The following is a 19,319-nucleotide window of genomic DNA, read 5'->3' as shown; positions in this document are numbered from 1 at the left end:
GAAGAAACCGAAAAGATGATATAATTCTCCTTCGAAAAAATAGAAGCCAAAATTTTCTAGAGAAAATACTTGCCGTATTGACTTACGTAGCTTCCAAAGTTAAAATCGAGATACCAAGGTTCCAACTTAGTTTCCACAAATTAAGATAAATTTAAATTATTTTCCAATACATAAGATTAATACTAACCATCAACTCTTAACAAGGTCAATCAACCAATTTCAACAAAGGTAAGTCGAGGAAGATTACAAGCAAAAATCAAAACAAGTTAGAAAAATTAATATTAACCAAGAAAATATCCAACAAAAAAATATTAATTAAAAGGAAGCTTAAATTTTCCAAAGGGATCTAGAAGAAATCCAAGGGGATAAAACCAACTTGGAAAGAATTTGTTGCTAAGTTAAAAACCTTACGTTGATTGCCTTCTTCTTATTTTGTATAGAATTATTGCCTGGAAGAAAGATACTTGTGTTTACGAAAGGTGCTTACAAGTTTACTTAATACACTTAGGAAGTTTAATTGAATTGATCAAAACTTTAATGTATCAAACTTACAATAGGATAAAAGAAAAGTATACTAGATCTTCTACAAGGCTAGTTGTTGCAGATCCGTTTACAAAGAGGCATTGGTTTGCTGCCTCAAGGATTTTAGATCGACCCCGATGGCAAGAGATCGCTTCATAAAAGAATCCTTGGATAGGAGTTGAGAATCCTAGGGGGACTCTAGTCAGTAAACTCTTAGAATCTTAAGATTCGTCTAAACCCCTGTGTAACTCAGGATGGACTTCTTGAGAGCCCCAGTACTAGTTAGGGATAAAAATCTTGATAAAACAAAGGCCTTTGGATCATTCTTTCATATGCACGGAAAGTGAACACTTGTATAAATTCTCTATTAAATTTGAAAAAACATTCAAGGAATTATTTTCATTATTTGTATGTTGTGACTTAAGTTATGTGAATGAACATTATGATTAAAAGGGACTAATTAAGAAAGTTGATTTTATATGTATAACATAAATGTATTAGATACATAGACAACTAAAACTTCCCAACCAAGGAAAGCAAGAGGACATGATTCATGACGATTCCACCCTAATATAGGGTGACCTCGATAAGTTGAGAGCTTCTTACAATTCAACACTTTATAGCATTAAAAACATTGACCACATAAAATTAGTTAGAACGTTGACTCCATATCGTTTCAAGGGAATGGAGTGAGACTCTGCTCTAAGAGTAGAGCGGTCGACGTACCCATACTCCCCCTCATTTCTCGCTCTCCTTGAACCAAGTGTGATACTAGTCATCTTCAATTTGGATAATCTAGCACAAGCAATTTCTTGAAAACCAATGTTAGTGAATCTAAACATGTGACCTTAGTTTTACTAAGAACCTGAATTTCAATCGATTCTCGTAGGAATGGCCAAGACTTTCCATTATGAAGTGGACTCAAGAGAGTCTAGACAATAAACCTAATGTTATTTAAAAGAGTACCGAGCAATGTCACCTAGAAAATCATCTCGATGGATAACTAAATTGTACTGCTACGGATGTCTCAAATGGAGAAGAGAGAGAGAGAGAGAGAGAGAGAGAGAGAGAGAGAGAGAGAGAGAGAGAGAGCAACCCTTGCCAACTATGGTAGCTTACCTGCATAAATGAAAGAAAGACCTGCACACACACACATATGATTGAAGGTCTCACATATATGAGAGAGAGAGAGAGAGAGAGAAGCAATTGACGATCTCGCTTGGATTTTTTTCAAAGGTATGATTCCCATTAAAAATCATACATTCACCATGTGAGCAGTGTCAAGTGCAATACTTACTTTTAAGAAATGCAAAAATCAAAGAGTATAAATACATATACATTAATCTATTACATATATTAATCTCTCTCTCTCTAACATGTGGAATACATGGCGAATAGTGGATGTGGAGTAGGGTGTCCAGCTCTACAAGGAGATCCTTGCATTTGATGGAGCTCTACAGTGGATGTGGAGTAGGATGTCGAGCTCTACATGCTCCCTTTTGCTTAATATTATAGATTATAGATTATTTTTACCTTACAAATTTGCTATTTCAAAATCATTTGCCAACAATAAAATAAAAATTGCATATCAAATCTCATAAGCCACATAGCCACCATTAGTGTGTAGGAGATTCTCTCTCTTCCCCCACACACATCAATATTATGTTTGAGGTTGCATCAACAAAGGTCACATAATTTGTGATAGAGAATGTCATCACCAAAGGTTGCACAATTTGTGATAGAAAAAGTCATATAATTCCCCATCTCCCTCTCTTCCCCCACACACATCAATGTTATGCATGAGGTATAATTCCCCCTCTCCCTCTCTTCCCCCACACACATCAATGTTATGCATGAGGTTGTATCAACAAAGGTCACGCAATTTGTGATAGAGAATGTCATATAATTCTCCCTCTCCCTCGGCCTCTCTCTCTCTCTCTCTCTCTCTCTCACAGAGGTCACATCTCTCTCCGCCCAATATCTCCGCCTGTCCTACGACATATGTTCACCAGTCTGCCTCTCATGGAGAGAGAGAGAGAGAGAGAGAGAGAGAGACGGTCTGCCATTATGCCTTTGCACTGGTCCGCTAGTCATCAGCAAGCTCTTTGCCAGTCTACCTCTGTGCCACTTACAACGCTCTCCGCCTCTGCCTCTCCGCTGCGCTAGGCTCTCTATCGTTTGTGCCAAGCTCTCAGACCCTCCGCTTCTATGCCAAGCTGTCCACTTTTGCAACATCCTCTCTAGCTGCTTGCCAGACTGCCTGGCTGCTCATAGGGTTTAAAGCCTTCGAACAAGTTTGGGCATCCTGTCGACGCACTATGGGACGGACCTTCATCGTGGCGGTTGAGATTGGTTGCAGAAGATGAGACAAACAAACGGATTACCACGTGCTGGAGAGCGACCGTGTGCTCTTTTTCTGTCGTCTTCTTTTCGGGTCCACTGGGAGGTCCCACGTGGTCAAAGCATAGAAGGATCTAGAATACACTTAGTCTCTTTCAATTTGCCTTTTCTAAACCTTTGAAGTAAAGAAGTTGCCCAATGCCCCTTGCTTGTTAAGAGAAAAGAAAAAAAACTAAGTTGACATGTGCTGCTAGGTAAAGGAGTTTGAAGTTCTATATGCATTTCTTACATGTTTATTATGTAGCAGTTTTATTAATGGTGTTTAGACATGTATTGTGATTTAAAGCGAAGTATGTTTGTTGGTAAATTTTTATGTTGTTTAAATACATAGAGGATGTCGAAAGGAGAATATGTATGCATATGTAGTTCGAGTGACTGATCATGATCTTAAACGATCACGTTTCTTTTGATCATAGGCGCCATGGCTAAGTGGGAATAAGAACAAAAACATTACATTTTCCAAGGTTATAACTAAGCAATAAGGTGAGATTCTTGCAGGCAAACCATCCGTCCTGAACGTCATTGTTTTTTCATTGAGATAGTTATTATTTCGTAATATGATGCATGCAAACTCGTGCTGATCACTTCTTTGAAATGCTTGTCGTCAGCTTGGCTCGACTACATTTTCAAGCAAACTATAACATCTTTCATTCTCGTGATCTGCTTAGAGCATTGGGTCGAATGGAAAGCTTTTATGATGGAGCTCTATAATCCTTTCAATGGATTGTCTGTTAAGGATGCAAATCCCTATCCTTGAATGTGGATGTTATGTTATAGCCATGTACTTTTAGATCATTAGATTGTGTGGCATGTTAAAAGCAAACACATCAGCAATGTCGAATGTAGTAAAGTCAACTCTAGTAGATGGCTGTGAAAGCAATCCATCATTCCAAGAGACTAGAGGATTATTGAGAATAGATCGATGGTCCAAAGTTCCGTTCGTAATCGCTCTTATCGTTTTACAAACTGAGATGGATATATTACTGATGCTCAATAGTTAAAGTTGTAACAACATTACATTCAAAATTCATTTTATACAGTCCGATAAGAGTGACACCACATATTAGTTTCTCTTTTTCTTCACAAGACATGGTTGACATTTAGTTATTATCATGTTAACTCCGTGTTGTTGGTATGCAAGGATGAGAATAGTGCTTCATAAAACCGTTGTAACTTGTATTTCTTCTATAGATGGATTGTTCTTTTGTGAGCTGACAACATGATATTTCATTGTGACTGTAACATAGGATGTGCACATTGTTAGTCTTCCAATGATACTTTCACATTCCGTCGCCCAAGATGATTCAAATTTTTCTGTCATATCAAGTTGCAACAAACAGTTTTAGTAATATTTTTCTAGCAGGCATAGTTTTCCTTTTTCTAAAAGTCTTGAAAGATGCCTTGTGACTTTGGTTTTTCATAGCGTCCATTAATGTTGATGAGAACAATATGTTTTTATCATAAAACTGCAGTACGCTTGTTCATGAAAAAACATACTATACTTTGTATTCTTCTGTGTCATATCAAGTTGCAACAAACAGTTTTAGTAATATTTTTCTAGCAAGCATAGTTTTCCTTTTTCTAGAAGTCTTGAAAGATGCCTTGTGACTTTGTTTTATCATATCGTCCATTAATGTTGATGAGAACAATATGTTTTTATCATAAAACTGCAGTACGCTTATTCATAAAAAAACATGCTATACTTCGTAATTTTATTTTTTAAAGATAATTTATTTTTTCCACGTGCAAGAATGATTTTTTCCCTTAATAGTAGTTCTAATAAAATAAATAAATAAAATCAATAAACAATAACATTACTTCAAATAACATTTTAAAAAACTAAATGAAATGAAAAAACATACTATATAACATGTCGAAGAGTTGACACGAATCTTTTCAAAATTAAATAATTATGGAAAAAATGACATTTTCCCATCCATCCAAAATATCAAATTTGTTGAAATTTTACGTTTTTGTTTTTTCCAATACGTTCAAAAATTCATTGCGCTTTTATTTTCCCCATACATTCAAAAAATCATTTTCTTTCATTTTCGTTTTACTACTATTTACTAATCCTAAAAAGAATGAATGTCGAAGATTTGAATCTAACATTTTAGCTTGCAAAAGTGATGATTGAGAAACTGATGTATGCGTCTCCACACACTTGTGTATGACCTTCCTCTCTCAAATAAGAGACAAATTTCATAATGAATAAGAATGGCCCATACTGCTTAACTCTCCCCCTTTTATATAGGCTTAAGGCTTCCCAATGTTCAAAGCTTTCCTTCAAGTTTTTTAAAGCTTTTGTAGTTTACAAACTTGAAAAGCCTAAAATCTTTCAAATATTTAAGCTTTTCTTAAAAAGCTTTTCTTCAATTTTGGGTGTATGCTTATGTTTTCCTTTTTTAACCCGGAAAAATAACAAAAAAGATCATTACAAAATGTCACATAGCTACACTCGTAACAAGGCCAATTTTGCATTAAATGCATATTGCCTCTGTTATACAATTCTCTCTTCTCTCGCACTCTTTTACCTCAACCGTCCACATCTCTCTCTCTAAACTTTCTTCATTCCCTATGATCCTTTCCCCGAGCAACACTATTGACTTCCCACAGAAATCTACAATCTCAATGCTAAACCAAAAAAGCCCAAGTAGAGATAGCTTATCTTGTAAATTCAAACATGAAGACTAATATGCAATCTCAAACATGAAGTCCTAGCCAATAATCAACCGACAAACTTGCACCACTAGTAAGGGTATGAGACCCATAATAAGTCTCCATAATAAGTCTAGCTTATCTTGTAAACTTATCATACCCGTACCCGTAATAAATCTAGCTTACCTTATAAACTCAACATGAGATGAGTGACCAGATCAAAGAATGAAGGGTTGAGAGGGCATCCTTGCATCAAAAGGTAGAGAAAGAGCAATCTCTGTATCTCTCCCTCTCAAGTGGCTACCCAGTGGTAAGCCACTTGTTTTATCAACCTGCTGACCCGGGTTCAAATCTTACTTTTTTATTCCTATATTAAATGACCATGCAGATGTGGGAATTGAACTCAAGTCCATCACTCACACACACACACACACACAATGAATCTCTCTCTCTCCACATATATATGTGTGTGTGTGTGTGTGTGTGTGTGTGTGTGTGGAAGCAGTTGTAACACTGACATATCTGAAAATAGATATGTTGCACAGCCATTTCTTGGACAATAATGGTGGTTTTATGTGCAGCTTTGATCTTTGGTCATCGTACAAATGCTCTCTCCATCATGTTTTCTGGAGAGATTAAACTTTCAAAAGCCTAGATTGACTGCATGGCTCCAACTGCCGTTGGGTCATGTTGGAACTGACTGACCAATATTCATATTTATGCTGTGGAGGTGATAAGACCGTCAGCTGCTAGCAAATGTCCCAGCAGTCTTGCTTTCTCCTGTTTCAGCTTGAAGGAGATGGATCCTCAACCAATGTTTATATTTATGCTGTGGAGGTGATGAGACTGTCAGCTGCTAGCAAAGGTCCCAGCAGCCTTGCTTTCTCCTGTTCAGCTTGAATGAGATGCATCCTCAAACTGCGCTCCTCACCCTGGCCCCAAAAGTTGTTTATCAGCCCCACCAATGTCAAACCAGCCAAAAGAAATGCCTTTTTTTGGTTCTTTTTTAATGTAATGCCACCTCTAGCAGTTTATTTGGTGCCCTATACAAACAGGGCGACAAATCGATAGCTCAGTGCTAGGGATCAAACCTGGCTGTTTACTCACCTCCAGGTTGGAAGCAGTCATTAGGAGATGTTCACATTCTTTCAACAAAGTCCTCTCTTGATTGGCTACTTGTGCTAGCTCAGTCAATAATATTTTTGTCACCTCTACCTGAAAATTTTGTCCAACACGCAAATAAAATATTTAGCTTCATCGATGACTCATTCTGGATTCTATACATACACTTCTTCTTTTTTTTAACAACACCCTTATCAATCAATGAGATGACATATTGTTTATATCTGTTTGCAATCCCAAAACAAGAAAAGAGGATTCTGTGTTTAATGTTTAATGTTTTCAAGATCATTCCTTTGGGGGTGGATTGCCTTAATTAAGGTTTAGAATAATTTAGATAAATATGCATGGAACCTCAATCAGATATTTCCATTAACAATTCCCAGTCTGAAATAAGCCCATGGAAAGAATGTACACGAAAATTTTGAAGTTCTAAAAATCCTGCAGAAAGATTAATAATTAACCTGTTCAAAATTGCAAAAATTATAAGCATCTCTGGCCTCTTTTCATGAGAAGGTAAAAGAAAATAAAGAAAGCAGATGTTGCTATTAATATGGAACATTTGTGTTTTCTACCTTGGGCTGCAGAACATCAAATGAAGATTTGACTGCAAAGATTACATCAACTGAGGAGTCCATCACTTTTCGGATTGCTGGAGTATCAGCCTGCAACTCCACATAAACATGAAAGAAACCTTGTAAGGAGAACAAAAGATCCAAGTTATAGTGACAAGTTTGATGAAAATACCTTAATGCCCTCATGTACAGGAACTTTCAAAGTTGAAGCTTCCAGTGCTTCAACAAGATCCAAAAGAGCATTTGTATGATCTTGGTGAAGAAAGAACCAATCTTCTAGTCTCGGCCCCTAATGACAAAATTCGTAACTTTTATTTAGGGCATCAAGTTTTATGCCTATTTTTACTCTTGGTCCCTGATGACAAAATTTACACTTCTAACAATCAAGCTCTATTTCCTTCCATCAAACCCTCCCCCCTTTCTGTCTAGTGCCTATATTTTTTTTCCCAAAGAAAAGTAAAAATTCTATTAACACACCTACGAACAAAATGTCCCAAGGCAAAAACCGAGTACAAAGCAGCCCTTCAAGGGACTTCCATATCAAAAATTATATAACAAGGGGAAGTCTATTACAAAGCTTGAGTGAATAGCCAGTCAGAAGATCTACAATGCCTGACCATGTAGGTCTGGAAGAGGAAAAAGTTGCCAGAATCCCATGTCCTGAGAAAAGCATCTCTCCTCTTCCTCATAGTCTCTGAACTGCCCTATATTCTCTCCCATCTCTCACAAAGAGTATGCACAATCTGTGTCCACATCCTAGAGAGTCCTTGAATAATACCCTATCTCTAAGTCTCCCAGTAATATCTACACTTGGAGCATGTTGACTCTATACCAAATGCTTGTGTACTGGGGGATAGTCCCAAATGCCATACTGCTGAATCTGTAAGTGATATCCTCAACTCCAACAAGTTTGCCAAAGATGGCCTCCAATGAGTCAAGTGTCTATGTCAATGCCTTGTGCATCATCAGCCACAGACATAATTGTATTATAGTGCAATCGAAATGCAATGACCTCGAGTCTCCAAGTAATATCCACAAATGGAGCAAGTTGGCTCTCTACCAAACTGCCCTTATAGCCAATCCGAAATACAATTGTCTTTGAGTTTGCAAGTGATTATATCTACATCTTGAGCAAGTCAAGTGCCTATGTGGAGTAAGATGTGGGACGCATAAGAGTAATGCCCCAAAATGTGTTGTGGCAATGATCATTTGGATACTTAGGGAAAGTGAGGTCATGCACACATGTAGACTTAAGGTAGAGACTTGTGAGGTACTCATAAGAGGCACATTCCATGTGTGAAAGAGCCATCTCAATTAAAGTTAAAGATGATGTATGAAGATTCAGCTAATTCTATAATGAAGCATAAGACTTTGTGAAAGATAGCAATCAAGCATTCTGTCCACACCCCATTTGTGGAGGATATCTCGGTACAAGCTGCTGTCTATTGCTGTCCTTCACCTAGTGCCTGCTGTCCAGCTCTCCACCTGTTGGCAATTGTTCTCAGCCTGTCTGCATCAGTCAGCTAGCTATAGTTGCTGCTGCAGATCACCAGCCTATGTTTGGCTCAATCTTGCTGCGGACTGTGCTGACATCATCTGCCACTGCTGCATTTACTTGTTGTACAGCCTGCTCGTATAGCCTGCCAGATCATCTCTACAGCTGTATTTTGCTGCAGCAGCTGTCACTTGACTGTTCTAAACTGTTTCTCACTGTTTGGCTGTCCATTTGTGATACTGATCCAGCCTCACACTATTGCATTTGCTGGTGCTAGACATCTCCGGAGGCCATCTGCTGCAATTCGGGATCCCTCAAAGTACGACACACTCTCTACTCCTGTCCTAGAGATACGGAGTTTGGGGGTCAGTAGTCACTTTCATTGTGTGTTTGCTACAGAGGGAATAGGAATAGTGAAAAGCAAGATAACATCCTTGTCATGAAAGAGGTAAAAGATCTCAACACCTTCTTAGTGTCCACATGTGTATCTAGAATATCCTATTCATCAAAGCCTTGCATATTAAGATTGTGTTCCACATATTCTTGGAGTAAGGTATTAGCGAATCCCAATGGATGCTCCCAATTTAGTTGCTCTAATACATCAGATTGACTTGCAACTAGGGCATATGACAACATCTAAGGCATTTTGACAGCATCTAGGTAACACATGCAACAGAACATCATCTGTACATTTACTCCATTTCATTACGAGCTCAAGGGTTGTTCCAGCAGCCTCATCTTGATCCATTCCATTAAACCCCACAATTTGATCAATGTACTCTGTATTGATGCTCGAATCCATCAAGCTAACACATTGTTTGAGCTGCAAACTCAAAAAATGCCCCACATTTACATGAAAATTAAAGTTGAAACCAAAGAAGCTTCACAAGCCGGCTGATATGGGGTGGGTGATTCTCTCTCTCTCTTTTTTTTCGTAAAGATTCTCTCTCTCTCTCTCTCTCTCTCTCTCTCTCTCTCTCTCTCTCTCTCTCTCTCGCAATAGTGGCATGACCAACTACACATGACTTTTGGTGGTATTGTGATCATCTAAAGTCCAGTCATGAATGCTGCAGACCTGAATAACCTGCACACAAAAGCTGAACTGATGCCCAATACGTTGTCATGAGACTAGAAATGTTGTCAAGAATGCATGGTGACCAACAGATGAGCTGAAGATGACTCTACAGCAACTCTAGGAACCTGAGAATGGCCGCATGCTGCCCTAAAATGACTCCAAAGGGAGGTGTGATCAGACCTCTGTGTGTGTGTGTGTGTGTGTGTGTTTTCATAAAGGGTAGTTATATTAATTATTGGAAAAGTACAAGAGTCACAAATGGACTAAATGGATAGTAGAGGAACCTAAGAAATTGTCGTATGCCATGTGACCAAATCATCTATAGGCAGAACACCTGACGCTGCACAATATCAAGCTCTTAGTGAAAGAAGACCTCTTAGACAAGTAGTAGGACTTTACACACCAGAATGGGAATTAAAAACGAAGGCATTGTGGGTGGTCAAATCATGTCAACAATCCCAGAAGCACAAGAAGTGGAACATAATCTTCATATGCGGCCGCATAGGATCTAAAAGTCTGGGTTTCAATCACAGGGTTGCATAATAGTTCGGATTACATGGTGCCAAATCTCACATGAAAGGGACTAGATATTTCTCACCACCAAACAAGATCTAAACCAAAGGCAACATGTCTGAAACTTGTAGTGAAAAAGAAGCATCAACCATTAGAATATTGCATCTCGAAAGTGCAAAAGCAAAAGGGAGGCCACCCACCAACATTCGCCGAATAAATACTTTGCATTATTGAAGGAATTTTTGTTGATCCAACCCTCCGTTACTATTGATTCTTACCATATCATGCTTTTGTGGAGGCCCCAAATGGAATTGCCCTTGCTTGCTAACTAGTCATGATCCTTAATAAGCAAAGGAAAATCTCATTAAGTAAAGCACGCTTCAAACACAGATGTCCCTTAAGTTTCCAAACCTGCCAAGAACTATCCAGAAGAAGTCCAAGAATGGCTGCCGATCAAGGATGATGAAATAGTGTCCCATAATTCGTAGTATCCCCTAGGGACACGAAATGTCCATTGGACTGATGAGAAAGACATCAAGATTTATTGTGCAAGCACACCAGCAATAGAATTATATCCAAGCCTTGCCATTCGATTAAACTTGGGTCTAGCATATTGCTTTCCTTCCCATGAAACAATGTTAGAAATAGCGCAATTCAGCCTACATAGAGTTGACTGGCAAACAATCATTGCTAGGATGCCAACCAGAATTTGAGGTACCACTTTTCATGAGTGGACCAAATTCCAATGAGCTAACAAGACGCTATTCAAGACTAACCAGCTGATTAATATTGAGTATATGCACCAAAAGCCCTGTATTCTAGTATTCCCATGCATAATACCCATATCTTCAAGAAAGAAGTGCGCGATGGACCCAAGGCTGTTGATCAAAGTAGCTTGAAACAATGACCATCTAAGTGCTAGCATGTGAGTTTCCACATCCACGATTGCACCACCCCCCATTCTTTTGGTATGCAAATGTGATCCAATGAACTTCAAGATCTGCTAGAATCCATAGAATCCTTTTTCTAAAGCATAAAATGGACTGGCCAAGCAATACCCTCAAGCTAGCCTTGGAGCAAGGTAACAACGGCAAATAATAGGGAAGCATAGGCTGCATAATTGTCTGAGCCACTAAGGCACACATGGAAAGGCCACATCTACAATTTCCAATAAACAAATTTGCAAGCCACGCATGTAAACATCCAATCCAGCAACCACTTGGACAAAACATTCACACCCAAAGGATAAACCAAGTGCCTTGTAATACTCCCTATAGGTACCACCTGTTGAGCTAAAAATGCATTAGTATGACTTAAACAGCCCCAAAACACACTTAATTAATGAAGAAACCTTCTTATTTTAAAAAGAAACACGATCCTAGAGAGTTACTGTGTCCCACATGCAAAACCCTAATGTGGGTGCCCCAAACTATCTATAAGTAGGCATGCAGTCACCACTCTCCCTTAACCTCGTTTTGGCAAGTTTTAAGAGCCATATCTCTACTCCCCCACACCCATTTGTGAATACAATTGGTTATGTGCTTTTTGCGTTTAGAGCATTTTTTCACATGGTATCAAAGCTAGGTACTCTCTGAGAAACCTTGCCTTTGATTGAAAATCTCACCCATGAAAGCAAGAACAACAAAAGGGTCAGAAAACTTTGAACATATTCACAACACTGCTCCAGAAACGATTAGGAGTGGGCCTCACAGCTTGCTATTGCCCAATCTAACATGGGCGGAGAACCATCATACTACCATGGAGTCCACAGACCGTATCAAATCTCTACCATTGAGTATGATCTCATCCTTATGCATAGGGCTCAGCAAGAGGTTGAAGGTAAGCCTCAAATTTCTCCTTTAGATTCGGTGCACAAAACTAATGATCTTGTAGGACCTTCGAAATCTCCACTACAGACCAACCATCTACAAGTGGAACCTGACTTGGATTACACATCACTTCCAGAGTACTTCTTTTCTCCAATGCTAAGTACAAACCCTATTATTTCAAATTCTATGCCAAATAATTCTGTATTTTCTATTGGATCGGGGGATGCTTATCAAGAAGGGACACTTCAAAACAAACTTTGGTTTGTGAGTAATGAGGAAGACGGGTATTTCTTTATGAACTCGAAACTAGGTAAGAAGCTAAAAGAAGAACTTGTAAGTATTCCGTCCCTTCCTTTTCCTTTTCCTTCAAATAATTTTATTTCTCATGGTCAATATGGAGTAGGTGCATCTTCATCTAATGCATTTAATGGAAAAAAGGAACCTACGATGTTTTCCATAGCAACATCCATCACAATCCATTTGGGCTACCACCCATTCCTCTCTCATCTTCTATTGCACCTTCCTTTCCGCTTCCAGTAAGTGCACCACATTCTCCACCACAAACCACACCGGGGTGTTCTACACATTTAGGCACAACCTTTAGGACCTCTACATACCCGAGTTTCCGAGTGGTGTACCTGTGTGTGACAGAGGCTTAACCTCCCATACACTTTCGGGTTATCCCCTTGGGAGTGCATTCCAAACATACTTGAGTATGAATCGTTTGGTATCGCAGTTTGCATCTATGGCATTATCTAGTGAACCATCCGATCATTATGTTGTCCCTAGCCAACATTTGGACAAGGCCATCGTGTCTCAATGCCTCCACCCACACCTATGGTATCATATAGACCTATGTCCATTTCAGTATCTCCGTGGTAGCAATTGGCACTCATTGGACATCCGTAGTCCATTTCTACCTATCCACCTTCATCCCCTCCTACTTCTTATCCACCACCATCTTCGTCGCATCAATTTGGATCATGAGCTCCAAAATTTCAAAATCACAGACACAGATGGCTTGAAAGTCAAGTTGGCTGAGTATCGACGTCTCATCGCTGAGTTCTCAACCATTGGGGCTTCTAAGTCCTCTGACAATCACGCTAACCTGTTCCTTAACAAGCTACCAAGAAAATATTTCCATTTTGTGTAAGAGGTGATTTCACAACCTTAGATGTCCACATTTTATGAGTTTCAGTGTCAATTGTTGCATTACGCATGGTTGTTCGATCAATTTCATAACACGTCCTCGATAGAGGGGACTCTAGTTGTATCTTCTCAGAGAGGGCAATAGAGCAAGGGCAAACAAAATTCAAATCAAAATCAAAATCAAAACAAGGCTAGTAAATCGCAAGGAACCACTCAATCTTCTCTCAAACTTGGATGGTAGAATGTACCTAAAAAAAATAGGCATTGTCAACATTGTCAAAAGGTTGGCCATTATGATGGCAAGTGTCAATTTAAGGCAAGAGGCATACAACCGAAATCCAAGAATTAGATTGTCAACATTGTCATAAGGCTAGCCATTAAGATGACGAGTGTCAATTTAAGACAACAAGTAGACAACCAAAATCCAAGAATCAAACCCTCGCACCCCAGTCGAGTAACGCCCAACAGTGGAAGCAGGGTGGTGCTAACCCTCAGCAGGGGCAGTAGGGAGGCCAAACTCACATTGCCACCAATCAGTCATCACAGTCTGCAAACTACTCAACTCCAGAGGATTTATCTAACTGGTCTGCAAAGGTCCACATCATCTCCTTAGAGATATCAATTGCGAGTCTCATTCACATCTACGTGTTGTCTCCTGATGAGATCCTATAGAGATCCACTCATCACAACTAAGCACTTCATTATCTATTTGGCTTGTGGATAGTGAAGCTATCCATCATATGACTCCCAGAGCAAACATTTTCATTTTCCAAGCCCCTGCAACCAAGAGTATTGTTAACAATATTTTGTAAAGGCTAAGGTCAAAGAGGGTCAAAGGAAAGTCAAAGTGCAAGTGTCAACTACTTTTTTTTTTAAGTACTATAATTTTATGGAGCTTCATTATATTATTTCGACACTTGTGTATTATTTTTGTACTTTATGGGCATCAAATTATCATGCATGTATTATTTTGTGAGAGATGGGCTCACTTCCATGTACATTGTATTTATCACCCGCAGTTGTATGTGTCGCACCCGCAAATGTTGCGTGGGTTATACACATGTCTTTGTAATTAGATTAGCGTAGGCTTGGTCTATTTAAACTAAGGTTCAAGAATGCTATGAGGATTGACCAGCCTAGAATCCACAAAGTGGTTAGGATACCCAAAAGAGAGCACAAACCCTAACCCTAAAACCGTGCGTTGTCCTAGAGAGGTGACCTAAGCCTAACCCTGCTTTGTGTCTATATAAGGGTGGGAGATCTCAATTGTATTGACCCTCTTGGTGCATCCATGCTGCAAAAGCTCTATTAGTGTAACTATTGAAGCTTTCTATTCTCTTCTTCTATTCTATTATCTTGTCTCTATTATTGAGAGTAAATGAGAGAGAGAGAGAGAGAGAAAGAAAGAAAGAAAGAAAGAAAGTTATATTAACGTCTTCTAAAGACCAAAACTGGCCTATGAGACAAACTGTGATACAACTGATGAGGTCCAGCTATCCAAAATAAAAGTGCTGAATGAAAAGCTAAAAACTGAAAATTGAAAATACGGTGCTGTGAGTGTGATAAGTGTCGTGTATGTGTACGTGCGTATGTAGCTCTAGTACTCCAGATAATGGCTATAAAGGGGGAACAAATGTCGGCTGTGATAGGGGAACAACTGTCGGCTGTGATAAAGTGGTGCGATGTGTATATGTAACAGATGCAGGGAGATATACTATCCTGGGATGTAGTAGCAGTCGTCGAAGTCGCTAATAGCAGGTGATCCCTCCTAGATGCAGGATGTGGTACATCGGCGGTGGAGAAAGAGCAAACTGGAGATCTGAGATCCAATGTGTCGAGTGTCGTCGGATCTCAGTCTGCTGTCGATGTAGATCAAGAATCCTCCGGATCTCCTGTCGGAGAGAGAGAGAGTGTGAGTGAGTGAGAGGTATGTTGAGTGAGGGACAAAGGAAAGGTGAAGCTATTCATTGTCTTCTTACTTTTCTCTTCTTCTCTACTAGCTTCTCGACTCATTGATGTACTTGGTGGTGGATGAGAAGGAGCAACGGCATTGGATCGTGTTAATCGTGGTCGTGGAACCATCTTCCAGCCTTCAAGCTTTCGGACTACAACATGGGAAGGGTGAGAAGAAGATAGAAGATAAGAAGTAGAAGAAATAGTGGAGGTAGAGAAGAAAAAGAAACAGAAAGAAGAGTGTGGAAGTAGAAAAGAATAGGAAGAAGGTAAAGAAGAAGAAGAAAAGGTTGAAGAATAAGAAGAAAGAAAATAAGAGTAAGGAGTAGAAGAAAAAAAGAAGAGAAAGAAGAGTCTGGAAGAAGAAAAGACTAGGGAAAAGTTGAAAAAGAAGGAGAAGAGGTTGAAGAAGAATAAGAAAGAAAAGAAGAGCAAGGAGTAGAAGAAAATAAAAAGAGGAAAAGTAGGAAGGAGAAAGAGAAGTGAGAAGAATAAGAAGAGAGGGGTAGGAGTAAAAAGAAGAAGGGAAAGAAGAAGAAAAAGAGAAAGAAGATGAGAAGAGTGGGAATAGAAAGAAGAAGGAGAAGTTGAAGAAGAGGATGAGGGTTAGAATAATAATAATAATATTTACTTTTATTTATTTTTTTAAGAAACAAAGTCAGCTACTAGTAGCAATAGGGAGATCAATGTGTGTGTGTGTGTGTGGGGGCAATAGCTAGAAGCTGCTAGGACAGGCTACGAGCTCACAAGCAGATGGCATGGTAGTATACCGGGTGGCTGCTGAGGGTCGTGTGGCTAGCATGCGTGGCTAGGTAGTGTGGGCAACGGCTTCGAGGCAATGGGCTAGCGGGGACTGGCATATCGACAACAACTAGCTAGAGGCAGTCTGAGTGCCATCAACTCCACGTTTTCTTGATTGGTGAGTGGTGCTTTCTGGCGGCAACAACTCGTAGGCTGGTGGCAATTGTCTTGGCATGGTGGCAATGCACTCGAGTAGTGCTCGCAACAAGCTAAGCACGCGGTTCACGATAGCAAATAGCAGGTTCACAGCTTGAAATGTCTATATTAGTGGCTATCAAGGATTATTCGCCAACTTACCAACTTGGAGAATATTATCAACAAGTATACTAAAATTGGGGAGCTGGTGACTAAATGTGGACTAAACAACTATATTACAGCAACCAATGGGCCTATTCACTTTGCCAATTGCTACAACCTTTTTCAAAACTATGATCCTAAGACTAAAACAAGTCGGATGAGTCACTGGATAGAAAAAAAGCAGAGAATTGGAGAGGTAGCACTCACTTCCAAGCTGATAGAACAAGCCTTAAGTCTTTTTTGAGGGTCAAGAAAGCACATTAAACCCATTAAAACTCCCTTAGATGTCTTATTGAACCAACCCTCCATGACAATCATAGAGATCAACCACTATAACGAATCCTGGTAAGTACAGAAATCCAACCAATGAAGAAGAGAATAAGCCTTGCTCATGAGGAGTAGAAAGGGAGCGATCAGCCACTAACAAATTCTACTAAGCATGAGAATTTAACCGATGAAGAAGGGAATAATGCCTCGCTTATGAAAGGTAGAAAGGGAGCGAAGGACCTCCTAAATAAACTTGTGTATCCAAAATCTCCTTGTCCGCACAAACAGGAGTAGCCCAATTGTTATGCTCGATATATTCTCCCAAAAGATTATTGAGTCACACAAGGACATTAGGAGCCTTGACATTGTATTTGCCTGTCATTTTATATATTTTAGACACTTTAGATGGCGGGCACATTAGCGCATTTCTTTTTAGGCCCTTTTGGCTTTTTTCTTTTTCCCCTTTTTCTTTTTTGGGGGGGTGGGGGGGGAGGGGGGGAGGGGGATGGTTTGCAGATTTGACCATATTTAGGGTTTTGCTACCTTTTGCCTACCCTTCCACTTTCATTATCCACTATCCATCATTAATCTTTTGTGATCAACCAACCCTCCTCATTCTCTCATCCCTCTACTACCATCATCTGGTGCCCACACTAACATGTAGACCTCCGTGTTGGGGCCGACTGTTACAACCTTGTACATTCAGCCATTACAGTCACGTTGTTCCTTCTCTCATCTGTGCTCTCTCTATCTCCTCTCTGCGTTAACTTTCCTCTTTCCATTGCGCACTCTCATAGTTGCTTTCTCTCAAGATTTCCATAGATGGGCAATGCTTGCACACTGCAAAAACACGGCACTAGACAGGCTCGCAAGGGGCACAGTAGGTTCCCCCAAGTCCATGTGACTAGGAAACGGCTGCACGCAGGGTACATGGCTACCGCAAAAATACGATTATTTCCATTTAGTTAGTCATAGCATTAGATGACTCCTATTTTGGGACTTGGGAAATTCCCTGACTTTTCAAGTATAATATTTTGGTCTCATAGGCTGATTTGGCCTTTTGTAGACATTAATATAACTTTCCTCTCTCTCTCTCTCTCTCTCTCTCTCTCTCTCTCCCCCCTTACCCTTCGTCAGCATTCCTATTGTCATATTTGTTACCCTACCCAATTTTTTCATCAACTACCCTATCACCAAATATGTCACAGTGCTTGCCTTGTTTAAGTGTTGCCTAAACTATCATATGATAGAGACCTAAACCGTTGCCTACCACAAATACGACATGAGATGCCTAAAGCTAAACTTTATTTAACGGGTTGACTAAAGAGCATAGCAGCCAGAACCATCAGAAACGCTTAGAAACGAAACATCAAAGACGTGTTTCGTAAGTTTCTTTCAAAGGGGGGTAGAATAAGAAATGTGGGTTTTTTTATATAGGGATTTTTAATAGTTTTAACTAGGAAAGAGATTTTAAACCTCTATGTAACTGTCTCTTAAACAAAAAAAGACCAATCGATCTTGAGTGATAAACTAATAATACATGAGATTCAATTGGAAATCATACATTACATATCCATGATCCATTATTGACTTATGTCAAAGCTAGTCTTTTGACAATCTATACTACAATTCAAACATGAAACATTATGATTCATACATATCACACAAAGGAAATTGAAATAAACATGTAAATAGCCCATGTACAATATGGACTAAGTCAAGTTGCAACATCATGATTCTCACTCCAAAACAAATTGACAAAATGTCAAAATTCAAGATAAATCATGTACAATATAGACCGAGTCAAGTTGCAACATCATAATTCTCATTCCAAAACAAACTGATAAAATGTCAAAATCCAAAATGAATCATTCGAAATAACTCATAAACGAGACTAAAGTCGTATAATAATCAACTCTCAAGACAAGAATAAATACTAGATTGACAGAGTCCAATAACTAAATAAAATCCCAAAAATGTAAGCCTCTCATCCAAAATCTTGAGCCCTCACAAGTCATTACTCATCATCATCATGCTTAACATAGTCCAATAACTTTTGTCAAAAAAAAAAAGTTTTTGGGTCCCTTTCCCTCAAAAAAAAAAAAAAAAAAAAGACAAGAAAAAAGAAAAATCTCACGTTTTTTACTATTAGAAATGTTTCTTACTTCAAGAAACATTTCATAAGTTTCGAACTCAAAGTAATGTGTTTCTTTGCTACTATGCTAAAGAGGGGACTCATTGTCTTGGACCACTCCATGACAGAGATTATTGGCTCAAGGAGAGTACAGTGTCTCTATAGACCCATGTTGATCAAGGTGGAATCAATATATTTCATCGTTTTTCATTTGAGACAACATGATCAAGTGTACTTGTTTCTTTGGCTCATAGGCCATTCTGGCTTTTTCGAGACATATACTCAGCTTGATATCCAAAGCACTCTCATGGTTGCAACCTGAACTACAAATGTGATTGAAGCCATGATAGCAACAAGTAAACAAGAAGACCATTCTATTGTATGCAATCATGGACAGTAATAGAGTGAAAGCAGTTGTAGTGAATGTTTTGCAGTACAATCTAAATTGCTTTGACTGTAATATAATTCTGAGCAGAATGTATAGTGAATGCAATCAATTGTGACCAAGTGCAGAGGCTTCTTTGTGTGGTGC

General features: G+C 39.1%; 1 protein-coding gene across 2 annotated transcripts in view; it reads right to left on the bottom strand.

The window, feature by feature from the left end:
* Positions 1-5,657: 5,657 nt before the first annotated feature.
* Positions 5,658-19,319, bottom strand: part of LOC148033330 (uncharacterized) — an 84,005-nt gene continuing 70,343 nt past the window's right edge. The window contains exons 3-6 of one of the 2 annotated variants that reach the window (XM_087681240.1): positions 7,447-7,563; positions 7,275-7,370; positions 6,688-6,795; positions 5,658-6,512 (exon numbers count right to left, since the gene is read on the bottom strand). In XM_087681240.1, coding sequence (XP_087537366.1) covers positions 6,405-6,512; positions 6,688-6,795; positions 7,275-7,370; positions 7,447-7,563 — 429 coding nt within the window. In that variant the 3' untranslated portion in view covers positions 5,658-6,404. The remainder of the gene's footprint in view (positions 6,513-6,687; positions 6,796-7,274; positions 7,371-7,446; positions 7,564-19,319) is intronic. The other variant, XM_087681242.1, reaches the window with a different exon arrangement.

This window comes from Lygodium microphyllum, chromosome 7 (genome assembly GCF_053477565.2).
Source record: "Lygodium microphyllum isolate KBCC chromosome 7, Lygodium_microphyllum_v1.1.10, whole genome shotgun sequence".
Taxonomy (NCBI): domain Eukaryota; kingdom Viridiplantae; phylum Streptophyta; class Polypodiopsida; order Schizaeales; family Lygodiaceae; genus Lygodium; species Lygodium microphyllum.
This window is presented reverse-complemented; position numbering and strand designations above follow the sequence as displayed.